Source organism: Zea mays, chromosome 2, assembly GCF_902167145.1.
Source record: "Zea mays cultivar B73 chromosome 2, Zm-B73-REFERENCE-NAM-5.0, whole genome shotgun sequence".
Taxonomy (NCBI): Eukaryota; Viridiplantae; Streptophyta; class Magnoliopsida; order Poales; family Poaceae; genus Zea; species Zea mays.
In genome coordinates, this window is record NC_050097.1 from 164,531,082 (window position 1) to 164,555,297 (window position 24,216).

The 24,216-nt window shown below is 44.3% G+C and overlaps 1 protein-coding gene across 1 annotated transcript; it reads right to left on the reverse strand.

The window, feature by feature from the left end:
- Window positions 1-22,025: 22,025 nt before the first annotated feature.
- LOC103649045 (protein ALP1-like) lies at window positions 22,026-23,476 on the reverse strand. Its single transcript, XM_008673395.2, has 2 exons — window positions 23,227-23,476; window positions 22,026-23,151 (listed from the first exon to the last, which is right to left on the reverse strand). Exons 1-2 carry the CDS (start codon window positions 23,454-23,456, stop codon window positions 22,119-22,121), a joined length of 1,263 nt encoding a protein of 420 aa, XP_008671617.1. The 5' UTR covers window positions 23,457-23,476; the 3' UTR covers window positions 22,026-22,118.
- Between the last annotated feature and the right edge of the window lie 740 nt (window positions 23,477-24,216).

Sequence of the window (24,216 nt, forward strand, 5' to 3'; positions counted from 1 at the left end):
ATTACAAATCACTACATGTTCTACACAAGAATTAGATTTGTTAACTACTTCTAGCTTAGCATTCAAATCATCATTAATACTCTTTAAGCTAGAAATAGTCTCATGACAAGTCGATAATTCACAAGAAAGCATTTCATTCCTTTTAACTTCTAAAGCAAGAGAATTTTGCGCATCTACAAATTTATCATGCTCTTCATACAAAAGATCCTCTTGCTTTTCTAACAATCTATTTTTATTATTCAAAGCATCAATTAATTCGTTGATCTTATCAATTTTAGTTCTATCTAAGCCCTTGAATAAACTTGTGTAGTCTATTTCATCATCACTAGAAGAAGCATACTTAATAGTATTTTGAGTGCTTACCTTCTTCTCTTTTGCCATGAGGCAGGTGTGATGTTCGTTGGGGAAGAGTGACGATTTGTTGAAGGCCGAGGCGGCAAGTCCTTTGTCGTCGGATGAAGAGCAATCCGAGTCCCACTCTTTGCCAAGGTGTGCCTCGCCCTTCGCTTTCTTGTAAGTTTTCTTCTTTTCCCTCTTCTTTTCTTGATCCTGGTCACTATCATTATCGGGATAGTTAGCAATAAAGTGACTAACCTTACCACACTTGAAGCAGGAGCGCTTTCCCTTCGTCTTGCTCTTGTTGGGATGCTCCTTGCGACCTTTGAGCGCCATCTTGAAGCGCTTGATGATGAGGGCCATTTCTTCCTCGTTAAGCCCGGCCGCCTCAACTTGCGCCACCTTGCTAGGTAGCGTCTCCCTGCTACTTCTTGCTTTGAGAGCAACAGTTTGAGGCTCATGGATCGGCATTGGACCATTTAGCGCATCATCAACATATCTCGCCTCCTTGATCATCATTCGCCCGCTTACGAACTTTCCAAGTATTTCCTCGGGCGACATCTTGGTGTACCTAGGATTTTCACGAATAGAGTTTACCAGATGTGGATCAAGGACAGTGAAGGACCTTAGCATAAGTCGGACGATGTCGTGGTCCGTCCATCTCGTGCTTCCATAGCTCCTTATTTTGTTGACCAGGGTCTTGAGCCTGTTGTAAGTTTGAGTTGGCTCCTCCCCCCTGATCATCGTGAACCTTCCTAGTTCACCTTCCACCAACTCCATCTTGGTGAGCATGGTGACGTTGTTCCCCTCATGCGAGATCTTGAGGGTGTCCCAGGTCTGCTTGGCGTTATCCAAGCCGCTCACCTTATGATATTCTTCCCTGCACAATGATGCTAACAAAACAGTAGTAGCTTGTGCATTTTTGTGAATTTGTTCATTGATAAATGTGGGACTATCCGTACTATCAAATTGCATTCCATTTTCTACTATCTCCCATATACTTGGATGGAGAGAGAACAAGTGACTACGCATTTTGTGACTCCAAAATCCGTAGTCCTCTCCATCAAAGTGAGGAGGTTTACCAAGTGGAATGGAAAGTAAATGAGCATTGGAACTTTGTGGAATACGAGAATAATCGAAAGAAAAGTTCGAGTTAACCATTTTCTTTTTTTCCTCGTATTCGTCGTCCTTTTAGGAAGAGGAAGACTCGTCGCTGTCGTAGTAGACTATCTTCTTAATCCGCCTCTTCTTCTTCCCGTCCTTCTTCTTTTGACTCGAGCCGGAGTCAGTGGCTTTGTCATCCCTTGGCTCGTTGAAGATGGACTCCTTCTCCTTATCGTTGATCACCATCCCCTTTCCCTTAGGATCCATCTCTTCGGGCGATTAGTCCTTTTCATGAAGAGAACGACCCCGATACCAATTGAGAGCACCTAGAGGGGGGGGGGGGTGAATAGGTGATCCTGTAAAAACTTGAAACTTAAAGCCACAAACTTGATTAAGGGTTAGCACAATAAAATCAATTGGCTAAGGAGAGCTCTTGTGAACCACAATTGACATAGTGAGAACAAGCACAAGAGACACATAGATTTATCCCGTGGTTCGGCCAAGTACAACACTTGCCTAGTCCACTTTGTGGCGTCCCAAATGGACGAGAGTTGCACTCAACTCCTTTCAAGTGATCCAATGATCAACTTGAATACCACGGTGTTCTTTTTCCTTTACTCTTTCCCGTTTGCGAGGAATCTCCACAACTTGGAGCCTCTCGCCCTTACAATGAGATGATCACAAAGAAGCACAGAGTGGGAAGAGCAACACACACAAGCCTCAAAACACGAGCACAAACATGCACACAAGTCACAACTCGAGCTCTAAGATCACACACGAAGTTCTCAACTCAAGAGGAGCTCAAATTGCTATCACAACAAATCAAATGCGCTAGAGAGAGATCTTGGTGCTAAGAGATGATCAAAGAATGCTTGGTCTGCTCCTTCATGCGCCTAGGGGTCCCTTTTAGGCAGCTAAGAGCCGTTGAGAGCAATCCAGGAAGGCAAATCTTGCCTTCTGTCGGTTGGTGCACCGGACAGTCCGGTGCACCACCGGACACTGTCCGGTGCAGATTTCTTTCCTATTCTGGCGCAGCCGACCGTTGACGATTTGGAGCCGTTGGCGCACCGGACACTGTCCGGTGCACACCGGACAGTCCGGTGCCCCCTTCAGACCGTTGGCCCGACCACGCGTCACGCGTGGATTGCGCGGCCGACCGTTGGCTCACCGGACAGTCCGGTGCACCACCGGACAGTCCGATGATTTTTAGCCGTACGCCGCCGACGAAATCCCGAGAGCGGCCTTTTCACCAGAGCCAGCCTGGCGCACCGGACACTGTCCGGTGCACCACCGGACAGTCCGGTGCACCCAGACTGACCAGAGTCTTGGCTGCTCGAGCCAAGTCTTTTCCATTTGTCTTTTCTCTGATTCTAGCACTTAGACAAATATGTTAGCACACAAAAACCAATGTACTAAGTCTAGAATCATACCTTTGTATTGATTTGCACTTTGCCCACCATTTGACATAGTTTAACACATAACCATTTGTGTTGGACACTTAATCACCAAAATACTTAGAAATGGCCCAAGAGCACATTTCCCTTTCAATGTTGCACCTGGCTAGACTAGTTAGGTTCAACCTAGCTGCCCGGCCCACATCTAGTCTGACCGACTTCCCCTTGTGGCCAGTTGGCCATCCCCTAGACGCCTAGCCATCGCTGAGTCCATTCACGGTTTTAAATTAAAATTTGAATAGCTAAACAGATGAGAACCATATCCATCACAACGATGAGTGGATTTGGCAACCCTGTTCTTTATAAGGAGAAGTGTTTTTCCTTCTTCAACACAAATCCAGAGTTAGTCAAATTCTCAGGAACAATGGACTCACACACCCCTTCTCCTTCGAAGGCCATTGTTTCCGCCACCACGGGTGAACCAAACCCATCGCCATCATTCATTAGGGGTGAAATCTCGCCTCTACAACAAATACCATGGGATAATGACATCCCAGTGGCGAACTAGCTAGCGGAAATGGTCGCCCAACCCCTACTTAGGCCGATCGGTCTCCCACGGGGACACACTAACACCCACATCCTTTTGATAGTGTGGATAGGCTAGTGCACTGTTTGTCGTCGGCGTGGCGAATTAGGAAGCAGGTCCATCGACTGACTCCCACTCGTCACACCACTGGGTGTTCTGAGCCCCAAGAAAGTGGTGGTGCAGAGCCTCTTCCTAGCCAAGGGAGAGGAGCCCTTCCATACACCTGACAAGTGCGGAGATCAGTAACTACACCAAACAAGGAGTGATAACTCCAACAGGGTATGAGAAGGTACTATTTCCTAGGCACCTGCAAACAGACACGTCAATCGATGAGTCCATCGACTTGACACCGTCCCAAAGGATGATGAAGAGGATGTTGAAATCAACATGTATCAAGGGACCTCTAGGACAATTCAAAGAATCCAACAAGGAGGAAGACAAAATGGAGTACCTAAAGGCAGAGCTCACAACACTCGAAGCAAAATCTAGTAATGTTTTAGAGCGTTGCGCGAAAGGAGAGCTTTGGCGAATGGAGTTAGAAGATACAATAGATACCCTTAGGAAGACTTTATATGCTAAAGTCCACTGACTAGCAGAAGCCACTAGGCACACTAAATTGTAGAATCCATTAATGCCTTAAGTGTCCAGTGCTTCCAAATAACAGAGGCACTTAGTTTAGTTAGGTTTAGTTTGTAGTCAAGTGCCTCTCATTTTATCATTATTTAAATAAAGTAGTTTAATTTCATGCCTCTAAATATAAGTTTTTCAAAAGTCACCTTGGAGGCATCCATCTTATACACATGCACTTGGCCATGTTACTTGTTTGAAAACTTCTCTTTGTGACACTTGGTTTGACTTGACAAATATACATGATAAGAAGTTTTCATATCTATCTGTACCTACAGCTCCACAAATGTCTTAGTAGAATAGATGTGAGGAAAATCAAAACCTCATGAACAATTTAGTCCACTGAGTGATAGAAAGGTAATCTTGAGAACCTATGAGACAAATTACTCCTCACCACCAAGTACAATAAGAATAAGTTCAAGGGCAAGAAAGATGACACAATTGAAGATGAAATGAAGAACAAAGCCTCCAAGAGAAAGCATAGCAAGAAACGAAAATTCCACAAGAAGAAAGGTGAAAATGCATAAATTGTCGGTGGTTGGCTCACTGACATTGACTCCACAAGTGGATCATAGTTATGCGATAGTGACGATGAAGAAGACAAGGTGGCCGCTCTTGCTATGGGATTTTCTTCACCTCTATCGTCCTTTACACACCCATGCCTTATGGCCAAGGTTGATCAAGAGGTACAAAGTGATGACGATAGTAGTAATAGTGATGAGGAATTTACCACATCTTCATATAGTCATTTACTTGTCTTATTAAGGAGTACACTTAAATAATTAGAAAGATGAGAAAAAAATGAAAAATGTAAATATGAGAACAAGTTTTTTATTTCTAAGTATGACATAGCCAATAAAACTAGTGATGAGCAAAGAGATGAAAATAAAATTGTCTTCCAATATCAAGGAGCTAAAATATTCTATAAGCGAGATAAAAGAAAATGTGATAAACTTGAGGGGATACATAGGGATCTCAACACTAGATTTAGGGTGTGTTTGTTTGGCTTTTGGCTATGGCTTTTGCCTCCCAAAAGCTAAACCAAAGGGCTCAATCTAGCCAACAGCTTTTTCCAAAAGCAAGCTTTCTCCCAATACAAAATTGAAAGTACCTCTGTGTAACACCCCTGGTGTTACCAGAACTAGAACTTGAGCATGACATCATATGCATGGACATGTCATTATATTTGTTACACCTAGAATGCATCCACTAGGTAAAACTTCAAAACAAGTGTGTGATGGCTTGAAATACTTCTTAACCCTAGGGTAGGGTACTTAACCCTGGGATTAGGGCATGTGGGTAATGGGAAGCCAAAATGAGTAATACCTCAAAAAGTCATTGGAAATGTTCATAAGATATCAAGTTTGATGGATTTGAGTGGCACAAAAACCCTAAAGTGCTCAAAACCTTAAAATGAACCCTAGAAAACCCTAATTTGTACCCTAGGGGGTGATTTCAAATTCTATACACTTTTGGCCAAAATGTAAATATCAAAGTGGTAGAACATAAAAAAACCAAGCAACTTTTACATTGGAGGATTTTCAAGTAATGTGGAGCAAATTGGACTTAAGTGCAAAAATCCTCAAGGGCATCTATGTGACTAACTCTGAAATTTTAGTGTAATTTGGCCAAGTTTGAGGCCTTATATTTCTTAATCTATGAGGATTTTGCCCTAGGTTAATACATCAAACTTGTAGAGCTATGATAGGAGTACAACTTTGATTAAGTGACTAAGCATTGGTGTTGTACAAAAATTGGAGATAAATGTACATGAAGTTGGACTATCAGTCACCACTGAAGACTGAAACTTGGTTGACAGTGAGTTTGGATGAACTTTAGAGGCTGAATTCTGTATAATTCGGTGAGAATTTGATCAAGGTCTTTATACCAAAATCAGAGCTGGTATGTTGAACAACAACTTTCATGTAGTCGAATTGGTAGATCTCCACATGAAAATTAGATAATTTGGCCTCTCAATCTGCTCTATCAGAAGAACTGAAGAAGAATGTGATGGTACAGTAACTGAAATATTCGCGGGGGGAGGGGATGCATCTCGTCGCTGGCATTGATCAGCGTCGTGATTCACGCAGCGTCCCGGATGGTGCTCGGCGGGCATCTTTTCACCGAGATATTTACGGATGGGGTAAGATCGCCGCCGTGGCGCGCGAATGCCCCGACCGCCACGCGGCTGCTGGCCCTTGTGGCCATACCTAGCCGTCGGCGTCGCTTCCCTCCGTTGATCCACAGCATCGCTGATTTGACCATGTTACTGCCGCGGCGAGACGTGTCTAACTCCTAGAAAAGGACCGCGCTCGATGTCACCGTTGATGGCCAACGGGGTCCGATGAAGCTTATCACCAAGACCGCCGCCGTGGGTCACCAATCCTATAAATTAACCGTGCCCTTACCCTCGACGTCCAAATTAACCGAGTACTGGTCTTCGCCTCTTAGTTACGGAGCTAACGGCTCACTACCATCTCTTTTCATCCACCATCGATGGAGATCATCAGATTTCCCTAGGATTGGTCATTTTCGCTGACGTGAAGGATCCATCTGTGGCCAGCCCTCCTCGGGTCAGTTCATACCAGTCTAACTCTTGTTTTGGCATACCTTTAGCTCGGGTTGCTTACTGTGTCAGCCAATTGAACTCTACCGCAGCCAAAATCCTAGAACACCGCGTTGCCACCATAGAACGCCGCCGCGGACACCCCCTCTGTTGACCCACTCTTCCATCCTCGTTCAGTCCAAATTAGTGCATGTACACGATCTATGGTGAACCAGTAAAGCCCACCCTAGCTTCAATTTTGGCGCTACTGTGTTTAGTTGCCCAAAACGCGCTCACCGGAGCCTTTGCGCCGCCCTGACCGTGGACAAGCATCGATTAGGGTTAAATCCATCCAATTGAGTGAGGGCTTTTGCCCGGGTAGGCTTGCGCACGCTATTCGTATGCTTATCATCTCTTGTTCGGGTCGCCATCGCCGTAGAATCGCGACTCCGGCCTGGTGCTCGACGCGGTTCCATCGTGGACCAAACGCTGTGAAGAAACAGAAGTGGGAGGGGTTTTATGCAAATGTCAGAGAGACACATGAATAGTACCACAACTTCTTTACGGGTTTTCAAATCGCCAGGGGTCTCTGCGCAAAGCTACCGACACGGGCGCGGGTTTCCCCTGTGGATGGGTCGGGTTGGGCTGGTTTCAACCCAATACTGTTCTTTCTTTTCCTTTTTCTTTTTCTGCCAGACCTAGAAGTTTATAGGAAATTCTAGAAAAATAGTAAAATTATGGGACCAATTTTGTTAGACTCCTAAATTCATCTAGTATTTAATAAAAATAGTTCCAAGATTTTTAGTTCAAACCTGGAATTATTTAATATTTAAAGATACCTAAACCTAGACTTTAGATTTTTAGAATTAAATTGGTAGCTCCAAAAATAGTAAAACTTTTTGGATGAGCTTAATATGATGATTAAAATCCTTGGGTGAAGTTTAGCATGCTTTGGACATTGTTTGATCCCAAACCCAAGAAACTAGCTTTCTAGGATTTAAATACCCAACCCTAATAAAGCACTAAACTAGGAAACTCTAGTGTCTAGTGGGCACCATGAAGGAAAGTTGTATTCAAGATACAACTTAGTGTGTTTCTATTATAACTGCATATTCATAGCATCACATGAGCATTCATGTATATGTATTGTTATGTATAGAAAACGAAGAAGAAATAGTAGTCGAAGAAGTGGCCCCGCAAGCTGAAATTCCACTTGTCGAGAACAATTTCTACTTTGATATCTGTGGGACAGACCCTGAGCCTCCTACAACACAAGGCAAGCCCCGGTGCATTTACCCTTTCCTTGTTATTTCAAACTCTTTACCACTTGAAATGATGCATTAGGTGATAGGAGTTGAGTGATAAACAATTGCTGCATTTCCTTCCTTAGAACTGTTTACCATTCCTTGATACCTGTTTACTTAAAAGTTTTATGATGCTTAGCCTTGCCTTAGAAAACAAAATGTTTTGTTTTAAACAAAAGATGATGCTTCATATGGGATGGGAAGTTTTCAAAAGAAAAGACTTGATGGTGAATCCATCATGACTGTGGTGGGTTCAACATCTGAAAAGATGTACCTCTGTCAGGTACCAAACTTTGGGTTTTAAATAATAAAGCTGAGACCGGGCAAGTGACTTGCACGAGAAGGAAGTCTCGATGTAGTGTATCCGTCTGAGTCGCTTAAGGACCATGTTGAAAGGGAAATGTGCCTTTGGGCCATTTCTAAGTATTTTGGTGATTAAGTGCCAACACAAGTGCTTAAATGTAAATCAATGCCCATGGATGAACAAAGTGCAAATCTTCAACAAAGGTATGTTTCTAAGTCTTAGTACATTGGTTTTGTGTACTAATATATTTGTCTAAGTGTTAGAAACAGAAAGAAGAAGAGAAGAGAAGACTTGGCTGTGTGCAGCCAAGGGGCTGCTTCGGTCTAGGGCACCGGACTGTCCGGTGGTGCACCGGACAGTGTCCGGTGCGCCAGGCCGCCTCGGCCGAAGAGGCCGCTCTCGGGTTTTTCTCCGGCGACTTCGGCTAAAATTCACCGGACTGTCCGGTGTGCACCGGACTGTCCGGTGAGCCAACGGTCGGCCGGGCCAACGGTCGGCCGCGCGATCGGCGCGCGACACGTGGCCGTGCCAACGGTCGGAAGGAAGCACCGGACTGTCCGGTGTGCACCGGACTGTCCGGTGCGCCAGATCTGCAACGGTCGGCAACGGTCGGCTTCGCCAATTAAGGAAAGGAATCGGGCACCGGACACTGTCCGGTGTGCACCGGACTGTCCGGTGCGCCCGACGACAGAAGGCAAGGATAGCCTTCCAGATGTGCTCTCAACGGCTCCTAGCTGCCTTGGGGCTATAAAAGGGACCCCTAGGCGCATGGAGGATATAACCAAGCATTCTTTGAGCACTCTTGATCACTCACACATCAATCTCGCGCACTTGTTCGACATTCTAGTGATTTGAGCTCTGTTCTAGTGTGCTAGTCTTTTGAGCTCAAGTCTGGGTCTTGTGTGTGCGTATTCGCTGTGATCTTTGTGTCGTGTGTGAGTTGCTAATCCCTCCCTTGCTCCGTGATTCTCTGTGAACATCTTTTGTAAGGGCGAGAGGCTCCAAATTGTGGAGATTCCTCGCAAGCGGGATTGAGAAAAGAAAAGCAAGAACACCGTGGTATTCAAGTTGATCATTGGATCACTTGAGAGGAGTTGAGTGCAACTCTCGTCCGTTGGGACGCCACAACGTGGAAGTAGGCAAGTTTTGTACTTGGCCGAACCACGGGATAACCACCGTGTCATCTCTGTGATTGATTTCTTGTGGTTATTGTGTTTTGACTCCTCTCTAGCCACTTGGCCATAATTGTGCTAACACTTAACAAGTTTTTGTGGCTTAAGTTTTGAAGTTATTCAGGATCACCTATTCACCCCCCCTCTAGGTGCTCTCAATTGGTATCAGAGCCGTTCTCTTCAAGAAAGGGACTAACCGCCCGAAGAGATGGATCCTAAGGGGAAGGGAATTGTGATCAACGACAAGGAAAAGGAGTCCTTCGTCAACGAGCCAAGGGATGACAAGTCCAATGACTCGGGCTCAGGCCACAAGCGAAAAGATGGGAAGAAGAAGAAGACAAGGCGCATCAAGGAGATCATCTACTACGACGATAGTGATGAATCTACTTCTTCCCAAAAGGATGGTGACAACGACTACAAAAAGACGGTCAATTCGAACTTTTCATTTGATTATTCTCGTATTCAACATAGTTCGAATTCGCATTTGCTTTCCATTCCTCTTGGCAAACCCCCACACTTTGATGGGGAGGACTACGGATTTTGGAGTCACAAAATGCGTAGTCACTTATTCTCTCTCCATCCAAGCATATGGGAGATTGTGGAGAATGGAATGAAATTTGATAGCTCGGATAGTCCTATGCTTATAAATGAACAAATTCATAGAAATGCACAAGCTACTACTGTTCTCTTAGCATCTTTGTGCAGGGAAGAGTACAATAAGGTGAGCGGCTTGGACAATGCCAAGCAAATATGGGACACCCTCAAGATCTCTCACGAGGGGAACGACATCACCATGCTCACCAAGATGGAGTTGGTGGAGGGCGAGCTTGGACGATTCGCTATGATAAGGGGAGAGGAGCCAACTCAAACTTACAACCGGCTCAAGACCCTTATCAACAAAATAAGGAGCTACGGAAGCACGCGTTGGACGGACCACGACGTCGTCCGCCTACTACTCAGGTCCTTTACCGTTCTTGATCCTCATCTCGTGAACAATATTCGTGAGAATCCCAGGTACACGATGATGACGCCCGAGGAAGTACTTGGAAAATTCGTGAGCGGGCGAATGATGATCAAGGAGGCAAGGTACGTCGATGACGCGTTGAACGGTCCAATCCACGAGCCTCAACCCATTGCTCTCAAGGCATCGAGAAGCAAGGAGGCACTACCAAGCAAGGTGGCGCAAATTGAGGCGGCCGGGCTTAATGATGAAGAAATGGCTCTCATCATTAAGCGCTTCAAGACGGCGTTAAGGGGTCGCAAGGAGCATCCCAACAAGACCAAGACGAAGGGGAAGCGCTCATGCTTCAAGTGTGGTAAGATTGGTCACTTTATCGCTAATTGTCCCGATAATGATAGTGACCAGGAAAAGAAGAGTGGAAAATGGGAAAAGAAGAAGAATTACAAGAAGGCAAAGGGCGAGGCTCATATTGGAAAGGAGTGGGATTCGGATTGCTCCTCGTCCGACTCCGACAACGAAGGACTCGCCGCCACCGCCTTCAACAAGTCATCTCTCTTTCCCAACGAACATCACACTTGCCTCATGGCAAGGGAAAAGAAGGTAATCACTCGTAATGCTAATACTTATGATTCTTCTAGTGATGATGAATCTAGTGAGGATGAAGTAGATTATTCATGTTTATTCAAGGGCTTAGATAGATCTAAGATAGACAAAATTAATGAATTAATTGATGCCTTGAATGAAAAGAATATACTTTTAGAAAAGCAAGAGGATTTGTTGTATGAAGAACATGATAAGTTTGTAGAGGCTCAAAAATCCCTTGCATTAGAAATTAAGAGGAATGAAATGCTTGCTTGTGAAGTGTCATCATGCCATGATTCTATGTCTAACTTAAAGAGCATAAATGATGATTTAAATGCTAAACTCGTAGAAGCAAATAAATTCAACTCCTGTGGTGAAACTGTTGTTATTTGCAATAGATGTAAAGACTTTGATATTAATGCTTGTAGTGAACACATAGCTTCTATTGCAAAGTTAAATAATGAAGTGGCTAGTCTTAATGCCCAACTTAAGACTAGCAAAAGTGAATTTGATAAACTAAAATTTGCAAGGGATGCCTACACTATTGGTAGACACCCCTCAATTAAGGATGGACTTGGCTTCAAGAGGGAAGTCAAGAACTTAACAAGCCATAAGACTCCCATTCCCACTAAGGAGAAAGGGAAGGCTCCTATGACTACTAGTGCTAAAAAGAACCATGCCTTTTTATATCATGATAGGAGATATTCTAGAAATGCTTTTAAAGGTCATGATGTTTTTGGTTCACATGCTTATGACTCTTATGCTATGACTGCTTCTAGTTCTCATGTTATGCCTGGTAGAAATGTGCTTAGAAGAAATGTTGTTCATCAAATGCCTAGGAGAAATGATGCTCATAGTACTCCTAGGAAAGTAGTAAATGAATCTTCTACAATTTATTGTGCTTTAAATGCTTCCTTTGCTATTTATAGAAAGGATAAGAAAATTGTTGCTAGGAAGATAGGGGCAAAATGCAAGGGAGACAAAACTTGCATTTGGGTCCCTAAGGATATTTGCACTAACCTTGTAGGACCCAACATGAGTTGGGTACCTAAGTCCCAAGCCTAAATTTGCCTTGCAGGTTTATGCATCCGGGGGTTCAAGCTGGATTATAGACAGCGGATGCACAAACCATATGACGGGGGAGAAGAAGATGTTCACCTCCTACGTCAAGAATAAGGATTCCCAAGATTCAATTATATTCGGTGATGGGAATCAAGGCAAGGTAAAAGGGCTAGGTAAAATTGCAATTTCTAATGAGCACTCTATATCTAATGTGTTTTTAGTAGAGTCTCTTGGTTATAATTTGCTATCTGTTAGTCAATTATGCAACATGGGGTATAACTGTCTATTTACAAATGTAGATGTGTCTGTCTTTAGAAGAAGTGATGGTTCACTAGCTTTTAAGGGTGTATTAGACGGCAAACTTTATTTAGTTGATTTTGCAAAAGAAGAGGCCGGTCTAGATGCATGCTTAATAGCTAAGACTAGCATGGGCTGGCTGTGGCATCGCCGCTTAGCACATGTGGGGATGAAGAACCTTCACAAGCTTCTAAAGGGAGAACACGTGATAGGTCTAACTAATGTTCAATTCGAAAAAGATAGACCTTGTGCAGCTTGTCAAGCAGGGAAACAGGTGGGAGGCTCTCATCACACCAAAAATGTGATGACGACATCAAGACCCTTGGAGATGCTGCATATGGACCTTTTTGGACCCGTCGCCTATCTGAGCATAGGAGGAAGTAAGTATGGTTTAGTTATTGTTGATGACTTTTCCCGCTTCACTTGGGTGTTCTTTTTGCAGGAAAAGTCCGAAACCCAAGGGACCCTCAAACGCTTCCTCAGGAGATCTCAAAATGAGTTTGAGCTCAAAGTGAAGAAGATAAGGAGCGACAACGGGTCCGAGTTCAAGAATCTTCAAGTGGAGGAATTCCTTGAAGAAGAAGGGATCAAGCATGAGTTCTCCGCTCCCTACACACCACAGCAAAATGGTGTGGTAGAGAGGAAGAACAGGACGCTCATCGACATGGCGAGGACTATGCTTGGAGAGTTCAAGACCCCCGAGCGTTTTTGGTCGGAAGCCGTGAACACGGCTTGCCACGCCATCAACAGGGTCTACCTTCATCGCCTCCTCAAGAAGACGTCGTATGAGCTACTAACCGGTAACAAACCCAATGTATCTTACTTTCGTGTATTTGGGAGCAAGTGCTACATTCTAGTGAAGAAGGGTAGAAATTCCAAGTTTGCTCCCAAAGCTGTAGAAGGGTTTTTGTTAGGTTATGACTCAAATACAAAGGCGTATAGAGTCTTCAACAAATCATCGGGTTTGGTTGAAGTCTCTAGCGACGTTGTATTTGATGAGACTAATGGCTCTCCAAGAGAGCAAGTTGTTGATTGTGATGATGTAGATGAAGAAGATGTTCCAACGGCCGCTATGCGCACCATGGCGATTGGTGATGTGCGACCACAGGAACACTTGGAGCAAGATCAGCCTTCTTCCTCAACCATAGTGCATCCCCCAACCCAAGATGACGAACAGGTACCTCAAGTGGAGGCGGGTGATCAAGAGGGAGCACAAGATGATCATGTAATGGAGGAAAAAGCGCAACCGGCACCTCCAACCCAAGTTCGAGCAATGATTCAAAGGGATCATCCCGTCGACCAAATTCTGGGTGACATCAGCAAGGGAGTAACTACTCGTTCTCGATTAGTTAATTTTGTGAGCATTACTCTTTTGTCTCCTCTATTGAGCCTTTCAGGGTAGAGGAGGCCTTGCTAGATCCGGACTGGGTGTTGGCCATGCAGGAGGAGCTCAACAACTTCAAGAGAAATGAAGTTTGGACGCTGGTGCCTCGTCCGAAGCAAAATGTTGTGGGAACCAAGTGGGTGTTCCGCAACAAACAGGACGAGCACGGGGTGGTGACGAGAAACAAGGCTCGACTTGTGGCAAAAGGTTATGCCCAAGTTGCAGGTTTGGATTTTGAGGAGACTTTTGCTCCTGTGGCTAGGCTAGAGTCAATTCGAATCTTGCTAGCATATGCCGCTCACCATTCTTTCAGGTTGTACCAAATGGATGTGAAGAGCGCTTTCTTCAACGGGCCAATCAAGGAGGAGGTATACGTGGAGCAACCCCCTGGCTTCGAGGATGAACGGTACCCCGACCACGTGTGTAAGCTCTCTAAGGCGCTCTATGGACTTAAGCAAGCCCCAAGAGCATGGTATGAATGCCTTAGAGATTTCTTAATTGCTAATGCTTTCAAGGTTGGGAAAGCCGATCCAACTCTTTTCACTAAGACATGTGATGGTGATTTGTTCGTGTGCCAAATTTATGTCGATGACATAATATTTGGTTCTACTAACCAAAAGTCTTGTGAAGAGTTTAGCAGGGTGATGACGCAGAAATTCGAGATGTCGATGATGGGCGAGTTGAACTACTTCCTTGGGTTCCAAGTAAAGCAACTCAAGGACGGCACCTTCATCTCTCAAACAAAGTACACGCAAGATCTGCTGAAGCGGTTTGGGATGAAGGACGCCAAGCCTGCAAAGACTCCGATGGGAACCGACGGACACACTGACCTCAACAAAGGAGGTAAGTCCGTTGATCAAAAAGCATACCGGTCAATGATAGGGTCATTACTTTATTTATGTGCTAGTAGACCGGATATTATGCTTAGCGTATGCATGTGTGCTAGATTTCAATCCGATCCTAAGGAATGTCACTTAGTGGCGGTGAAGCGGATTCTTAGATATTTGGTTGCTACGCCTTGTTTCGGGCTCTGGTATCCAAAGGGGTCTACCTTTGACTTGGTTGGATACTCAGACTCCGACTATGCTGGATGTAAGGTCGATAGGAAGAGTACATCGGGGACGTGCCAATTCTTAGGAAGGTCCCTGGTGTCATGGAACTCTAAGAAACAAACATCTGTTGCCCTATCCACCGCTGAGGCCGAGTATGTTGCCGCAGGACAGTGTTGCGCGCAACTACTTTGGATGAGGCAAACTCTCCGGGACTTTGGCTACAATCTGAGCAAAGTCCCACTCCTATGTGATAATGAGAGTGCTATCCGCATGGCGGAGAATCCTGTTGAGCACAGCCGCACAAAGCACATAGACATCCGGCATCACTTTTTGAGAGACCACCAGCAAAAGGGAGATATCGAAGTGTTTCATGTTAGCACCGAGAACCAGCTAGCCGATATCTTCACTAAGCCTCTAGATGAGAAGACCTTTTGTAGGTTGCGTAGTGAGCTAAATGTCTTAGATTCACGGAACCTGGATTGAATTGTAGCATACATGTATTTATGCTTTTGATCATGTTCCTTTTTGCATTTTGTTGCTTATTGTGGTGCTCAAGTTGTACAAACACTCCCTGGACCTCACAAGTCCGTTGCAAAGTGATGCACATGTTAAGGGGGAGATGTGTTACAACTTGACCCTTTGAGACTAACCATGTGTTTGAGTTTGATGATTTAGTCTCAAAGGAGGCTTGAAAGGGAAAAGGTGGACTTGGACCATGAAAGACTTCCACTGCACTCCGATGAGAGGGTAACTTATTCCAAGTCCATCTCATGAACTCTTATTGCCATTTGCTCTTAATTGAAGATTTTGGTGAGGCAATGGGGTTATAGAGCCAAGATTGATCCCGTTTTGGTGCTTGATGCCAAAGGGGGAGAAAATAAAGGCCAAAGTGATAAATGGATCAGCTACCACTTGAGAGTTTTTGAAAATAATAGAATAGAGTTTTTGTTTTGTCAAAAGCTTTTATTGTCTCTTATTGTCTATTGCCAAAAGTTGGTTTCGTGTGGGGAGAAGTATTGGGATTTAGGGGGAGTTTTTGAAATCTTTGATCAATCTCGTTTGGAATGACTCTCTTTATGCCTCAACATGTGTGGTTGACATAGAAATAGAGATTTGAGTTTGATTTGCAAAAACAAACCAAGTGGTGGCAAAGGATGATCCATATATGCCAAAATTGAATCAAAACCAATTTGAGTTTTTATTTGAAGTGATTTTGCACTTGTTCTAGTTGCTTTATGTGGTGTTGGCATAAATCACCAAAAAGGGGGAGATTGAAAGGGAAATGTGCCTTTGGGCCATTTCTAAGTATTTTGGTGATTAAGTGCCAACACAAGTGCTTAAATGTAAATCAATGCCCATGGATGAACAAAGTGCAAATCTTCAACAAAGGTATGTTTCTAAGTCTTAGTACATTGGTTTTGTGTACTAATATATTTGTCTAAGTGTTAGAAACAGAAAGAAGAAGAGAAGAGAAGACTTGGCTGTGTGCAGCCAAGGGGCTGCTTCGGTCTAGGGCACCGGACTGTCCGGTGGTGCACCGGACAGTGTCCGGTGCGCCAGGCCGCCTCGGCCGAAGAGGCCGCTCTCGGGTTTTTCTCCGGCGACTTCGGCTAAAATTCACCGGACTGTCCGGTGTGCACCGGACTGTCCGGTGAGCCAACGGTCGGCCGGGCCAACGGTCGGCCGCGCGATCGGCGCGCGACACGTGGCCGTGCCAACGGTCGGAAGGAAGCACCGGACTGTCCGGTGTGCACCGGACTGTCCGGTGCGCCAGATCTGCAACGGTCGGCAACGGTCGGCTTCGCCAATTAAGGAAAGGAATCGGGCACCGGACACTGTCCGGTGTGCACCGGACTGTCCGGTGCGCCCGACGACAGAAGGCAAGGATAGCCTTCCAGATGTGCTCTCAACGGCTCCTAGCTGCCTTGGGGCTATAAAAGGGACCCCTAGGCGCATGGAGGATATAACCAAGCATTCTTTGAGCACTCTTGATCACTCACACATCAATCTCGCGCACTTGTTCGACATTCTAGTGATTTGAGCTCCGTTCTAGTGTGCTAGTCTTTTGAGCTCAAGTCTGGGTCTTGTGTGTGCGTATTCGCTGTGATCTTTGTGTCGTGTGTGAGTTGCTAATCCCTCCCTTGCTCCGTGATTCTCTGTGAACATCTTTTGTAAGGGCGAGAGGCTCCAAATTGTGGAGATTCCTCGCAAGCGGGATTGAGAAAAGAAAAGCAAGAACACCGTGGTATTCAAGTTGATCATTGGATCACTTGAGAGGAGTTGAGTGCAACTCTCGTCCGTTGGGACGCCACAACGTGGAAGTAGGCAAGTTTTGTACTTGGCCGAACCACGGGATAACCACCGTGTCATCTCTGTGATTGATTTCTTGTGGTTATTGTGTTTTGACTCCTCTCTAGCCACTTGGCCATAATTGTGCTAACACTTAACAAGTTTTTGTGGCTTAAGTTTTGAAGTTATTCAGGATCACCTATTCACCCCCCCTCTAGGTGCTCTCACATGTCGATGTGGGCCTGCTGACCGAGGACCCTTTAACTAGCTACATGCCTCGTCATGGGTAAGCTTTGCCTCGGTTGGACCAATATTAGAAAGGCCAACACGCAATGGGAGTGGAGAGATGGCAAGAGTAGCGTGTACCCTCCGTGGCAAGAGGTTGGACAGTGGTGTATCTATACTCTCGGTTGGCGTGAACCCGTTCTGGTCTTGAGAAACCCGGTGGTGAGTTGACATATGCAAGGGTTAAGTGCTACATATGTCGTGTGGTTGGAGATCCTCAGCTGAGTATAAATCGATTCGGATCGCCGTTACTTCTCGAACATGAAGACTTGGTCACTGACTTACACGTAGCATTCTAGTGAACTCAAAGGGTGATAAAAGATGGCTAGTGTAGGCCAAGTGCTTGAACTAGGATAGAAAGAACTCTAGATGTAGGTAATGACTTAACCTGATAATAAAAGTGGATTTTTAAGGATCCATTGTTAGTAAGCATTCCTGCAAATAGAGTCTTTGATTCTTGATGAGCTTTACCTTGAATCCCACAAGCCAGCATATCCTTGAGAGTATTTTCCTTTATCGAGTAAGACTTACAAAAGTACACTCCGTACTCAGGGTTTTCGAACCCATGTTGTTGTAGGTGATGAAACAATAGAGTTTTGTTGTTTCTGCTCGAAGGTGGTGCCAAAGGAGGAGGCCAATCAGTAAACTGTTAGGGGAGGATGATTTGTTTTCCAATTTAAAACACTAAGTTTTTGTGTGGGAGGATGTTTTACCTCCCTATTTTGTAATAAGACTGACTGCAACGCTTGCCTCTTCACCTCCCCTACGCTAAAACTGTTCACCGTATAGGGGCTACAGTTTCCCCCTACCTCGCGCAGCGGTGAGCGCTCGCCTCTCCCCTTCCTCGCGACACTCTTCTCTCTCATGCCAGATGCAGCGGTTCACTGTAGCCGCCCCCTCGGCTTCTTCGCGCGGAAGGAGCCGCCCGCGCCAGACACCGGAAAGTTCTCGCTCCACCTCGCTCCGTCTCCACCCGTCCACGGAAGGGCGATTTTTGGAGGCGACGCGGCGGCGGATCTCCCATCGGCCGGTGGACTCGGCACCGGCCCCGCTCGGGTGCGCAGAAGACGAAGTCGACGTCGTGAGCACGCACTGCCGTTCGCGAGCGAAGACAAAGAGGGGTCACATCCGCTTCCGCCGAGGTTCGTCGCGTCCGATTCGTTGGCTACCGTCTCAGACCCTCAACGGCGCCATCAGATCCAGACGCATCCCCTTCGATTCGACTTGGTGGGCACTAAATCTCCCGTTCTTAAGGTAATTTGCTTTACAAATCCATGGCAAATCATTGTTTATGTTCCGATAGATTTACAACTCAAGTCGTATTGTGCTTCATTCGCCGTCTTGCGGCCCAGATCCATACCTACTAGAGGTATAGGTTCTTCTTCCTCTTGAAACGAAAAGTTCAGTGACGAAAAATTAACATTACCACTGCTGCGGTATTAAAAATTCGTATTTTTCGTTGCCAAGCCCATAGGATTTAGCACAAGCACAAAACTGTTGTAGGTATGAAGTTAGGTAGTTTTTCAACCTGTGATTTATGGGCCTGGTATACCATACTTTATGTTCCATGGCATCCAGTGCTGTTGATTCGACTGTCCTTCATGTTTTTGAACTGAAGACATTGTTTTTGTGCCTTTTATGTGCAATGTTACCCTTTGCCACTATATGAGTATCCACCAATATAACCGACAATACTAAATCACTTGTTTACTGTGCCAGGATATGTAATGTTTCAGACTTAAACTTGTCTTCCTCTAGGGACATTACCTCTACCATTTGTCTCTGCACTTACTTGTTTCCTTTATATTTCTGTGGCAATTATTTTCGTAAGCTTGAAATGTGTATAAAATGTTCTTGGCAGGTTCATTCCCATGTACCTGCCAACAAATATTTTACTGATAAGTAGAACTGCCAAGTTTGCATCTGTCTGTTTTTTTATGATTCGAAGTGTACATGTGTTACCTCATCTTCAGTTTACTGAATATCCTATGTTGCATTTGGACATGTTCATGTTTTTCATATGGGTAACGATACAATTTATCTGTTACATTTGATCATCATTATGATAGATCTTAGGTAAGTGATTGTACATATCAGTTATGATTTCGAATCTCTAGTTTCTACATCCCTTATATTTGCTACAAGTTTGTAATGTTATTGCATGTTTTTATGACACCCTTGTGGTTGAAACAAAATTTGTATGTAATTTTATATGCAAACTTTTGTCATTACAAGAATGCATATGCTTTTAAAGGGTTTGAACATGTTACTTCATAAATTAAATGTTTGCAGCCCATTTGTTAATGGCATCCTCCCAAGAAGATAAGATGAAGGCTTTGATGAAAGTCCTTGTCGACTGTACAGAGGATGCCACAAAATCCCTGGGGGGTTTAGTTGAGCATGCATTAGACCACATGCATGATGAAGAAATCCTAGCTAGGACATTGTTTGCTATCAAAGATAAACTAGAGTTGCTTCAGCAGGATGCCTTAGAGGCAAAAGTCCAAGCCTTTCCAGAAGTAGCTAAGTACGAGTGGGATGACATCACTGTTGATCCTCCCTCTCCGTCACCCCCTCCAACAGTTACTGATCCTTCTGTTGACGAAGAGGAGTTCTACTGCCCCGACGTGAGTGACGAATGGTATTTCAGTGATTCAGATAGGTCTACCCGTAATAGCTACTGGAATATGTTTTAGGGTTATGTTGCCAGTGAAAGGTACATGCCATCCTTTTGAACACCCATATGTCATGTATGTCTATGTCTAAGCAGTACACTGTCCGAAGAAGTACTTAGTTCGATGTAAGGAATAATTGTAGTCTGTGAACTTTGCTCAGTAGTAACTCTCATGTGTTTGGTTTAGTACTGTAACCGTTAATGCGAACCTTTTATTATAATTGTTACTGCTTTTTATGTTTGATTTCTAAATCATTAGTTCAAATGCTTATGCTCAAATGTAACTCTTATTACCATCTGACTTAATCTGTCCCCTGTCCACCCTTACTAGAATGGACCCATCAAACAATGCGACTTCTTCTCAGCCCATGTCAAATTCATCTATTGGCCAGCAGTTTGTTCCTCCACCCCCTATGTGGCCCACGGCTTACATGCAGCAGAGTGCTATGGATTGTAACCTCGTGGGAAACCTGAATTTTCCAAACCCTGCTCAAGGTCCGACAACAATGTGGGCACCCATGCATACAGGGAATACTTCTTCCCAATCTTCCATGATTCCGGCCTCTCAATCAGCTATGTACTGGAATCATTACTTGAATTTTGTCAGGAATCCTCTTGGGCCACCTGAAGTTAACCCATTTCCTGATTGCATTCCACCATCCAATACCAGTACACCATTGCATGGTTCCAATACTATACTTTCCATACCTGTGAATTTGGACTCAGATGCAGAACATAGTGTTCAAGACATCAATAGTCCTGAAAAGAATGCACCTCCTATACAAAAACCCAAAAAGGCTAAGGAACAAAACTTTACTGGCCCTGAAGATCTTCTACTTTGCACAACCTGGTTGCAAATTAGCAGTGACCCTGTTGTGCACACTGGGCAACGTAGGGAGGGCCTTTGGGCTAGAATTGAAAAAAGATACAACGAACAGAGGGGGAACTTTCCTTGCCGAGTGAACAGAGCGCTTAGCAGCAGATGGGACAAGATAAGAGCAGATGTAAGTAAGTTTGCTGGGTACTATGCAAGAGTTCTTAGAGAGAAACAAAGTGGGTTAACTGATGACGACAAGGTAACCCAAATTTTCCCGACTTTAAATCATTTACAAATGATTCTATATACATGTTACCACATTTGTAAAATTAAACCATAATTTGTACAGACTTCGAAGGCGGCAACATTATTTGCACACGAGGAGAACAAAAATTTCCAGTACATGCATTGCTGGCACCAACTAAAGGGAGAACCGAAATGGGAGAGCATTTGTAGTGGACAATCGTTCCGCGGATTGAATGCAAATCCAGTTGGGTCAACAGGTACTCCGTCTGCTCCGACAACTGAAAATGATAGTTCATCAGCAGGGTTGACAGGAAAACGGCCGCGTGGTCGTGATTTCAGTAAATTAGAGAGAAACAAACCTGCATCTTCTTCATCTCCAGAGTACCTCAGCCGTTTGCAAGAAATAACTGAAAAACAAATTCAGAGGTCCATAGAAAAGGGTGCAAAAAAAGAGAAGTACACAGAAGAAGACAGGGAAATGGAGAAAAAGAGGTTAGAATTGGAAGCCGAAAAGGTCATCATACGAAAAAGGGAATTGAAACTTCAAGAACTAGAATCTGCTGAAAAAAGATTACAAAGGCTGGAGGCAACGAATGAAGAAGATGTCCAACCCCAAGTTTGGATTATGATGCAAAAACAAAAACAGAAGTTGCAAGAATTCATATTTGGTTACGAGTGAAAGATATATTCGGTTACTCGTAACTTGATCTTGTTTTACCGAACCTGTTTGTATTATTTGGTTATGTGAGAACGTTACATTTGTTTGGCAGACCATTATATAATTTGTTCGAACCATAAGTCGTCAAGGACAATCGTGCAGTTCTGTTTGTTCTAAGGTGTTGTAATTGACAATAATTATTTCCAGTTGCTGTGAACATGTTTGCTTTAATTTTCATATATTTGCTGCGTGTTGAGCTTGGAATCGCTTGTGATGTGTACAAATCGTTAGAAGTGTTCATGTTATTGTGTTGAACGAACAAGTACAGGTTTGCAATGACGAACTTCTTTATTTCAGAACCGATACGTAGGACTTGCGAATGGAAATTACACATAGTAGAATCAAGTTTCAATAAACTTTAGCATACGACTGGTGAAGTTTACATGCTTCCACGCCGAGCCCACAAATGCTCGACAAGATCATTTTGGAGGGAGCACAATCTTTCTTGGCGACGAAGATCGAAGTGGTTAATCACCCATTCTGCCCTTCCTTCAGCAATTAGTTGTGGTGCTTGGCTGGTTGAAGTGTTATCTCCAAAATCAGTATTAGCTGCAAACGGCCCTTCGTCTTCAACAATCATGTTGTGCATTATGATGCAAGCTGTTATAATTTCAGTTAAACGATTTCGATCCCAACCATATGCTGGACCTCGTAGCACCGCCCACCTAGCTTGAAGAACTCCAAATACACGCTCAATATCTTTTCGACAACTTTCCTGCATTTGTGTGAAATACACTTTCTTTTGCTCATATGGGTGCCTTATAGCTTTTACGAAAGTTGGCCAGTTCGGGTAAATACCATCAGCAAGGTAATATCCGAAGTTATATGCATTACCATTTATTGTGTAATGCACAGGTGGCATTCGGCCAGATGTCATGGGGTCGAAAACTGGTGATCGGTGGAGCACGTTGACGTCGTTGTTTGTCCCGGGCATGCCAAAGAAAGCATGCCAAATCCAAAGGTCATACGTTGCCACAGCTTCTAGGATCATAGATGCTCGACCATTTCTGCCACAAAACTGACCACGCCATGCGGTAGGACAGTTCCGCCACTCCCAATGCATGCAATCTATAGAACCCAACATCCCTGGGAAACCTCTTGATTCGCTATGGTGCATGATGCGTGTTATGTCAGCTTCGTTAGGAGTTCGTAAATACCAGCCACTGAAGTATGCAATGATACCTCGACATAAATGATGAAGGCATTCCCTAGCTGTCGACTCCCCTATTTGAATGTACTCGTCTACAGCATCTGAAGGTAACCCATATGCTAGTACCCGCATTGCCGCACATACTTTTTGTAGTGGACCTAGACCAGGCATACCAGTTGCGTCTACCCGTTGTGTAAAGTACGAATCATGTTGTTGAAGACCTTGCAAGATTCTCAGGAAGAGAGGCCTACTCATGCGGAACCTAAGTTTATAATAAAGAATATTTGTAATGAAATTGCAAATATTAAACCGTATTTGAATAATAAGTAGTGGGTACCTTCTACGAAAGACGTGGGGTGGATACACAGGGTTCTCGGCGAAGTAGTGATGATGGATAAGATTTTCTCCACGAAAATGATCTCTATGAATAACCCGCCGAGGCAAACGGGACCGTCGTTGGAGGTGGCGTCTGGCCTCTATGTTGAGGACAAGAAGATTGACAAGCATAAGTGTTTCGTCCTCACTATCACTCGAGTAAGAGTCTTCATCGCTATGGCTGTGAGACATACTGTGAAATGTTTGAATTGTTGATGTAGTGAAGTTTGTTGTTGCATTTGTGAAGAGATGGATTGCATATATATAGGGGAGAGGAATGCGGCTTCAGGTGCAAGCTAGTGGATTCCCACGAAAGACGCATGTCTTTCGTTGCAAGACAAGTGCGGCTTGCCGCATACGACTAGTGCAATTTGGTTTGCAGGAAATTTGATTTGTTTTCCCAGGACGGATAAAACGTCATCACGAAAATATGCAAATTCGAATGTATTGTAAAATAATAGTTGTTATATATTTTTTGTGGAAGTAATTGTAAAGTAATTATTTTTTATAAATTTGATTTTTGAATACATGCGTAACATGTCGGACGTGTGCAAAATAATGAAAGAAAATCAAAATTGAAGTTGGTTAAAGTTAGTTATATGGAAATGGTTTTTTAATGAGTAGAGGGATATATAGGGGAAAGTATAGAGGGAACGGTTGCGGGACGAGTGAATATAGGGGATGGAATCTTGCTGACGTGGCTGCATAGTAACATTTAGGGGGAAAAATTTAGGGGGAACGGTTGCGGACTGTGGGGGATAGATATCCCCTGGGTCCACTAAAGAAGTAAAAGGCCTCACGAACGGCCCAAGGGCCCAATAATTTGTAAGGTCATTCTTTCGTGGGCCTAGGAAAAGACAACCAACAAAGGAGACGTGAGACTGGTTAGTGCAAACACAGGCGGCCCACAACGTCGAACGAATGGATCATAACAGAGACCCGACTTTCCCGC

What these genes read in the sequence shown, in the direction of transcription:
- LOC103649045 (XM_008673395.2), bottom strand. Translation starts at nt 23,456, where the DNA reads ATGTCTCACAGCCATAGCGATGAAGACTCTTACTCGAGTGATAGTGAG. An exon ending in CCCCACGTCTTTCGTAGAAG is followed by an intron (nt 23,152 to 23,226) that starts GTACCCACTACT and finishes TTATAAACTTAG; the next exon opens with GTTCCGCATGAGTAGGCCTC.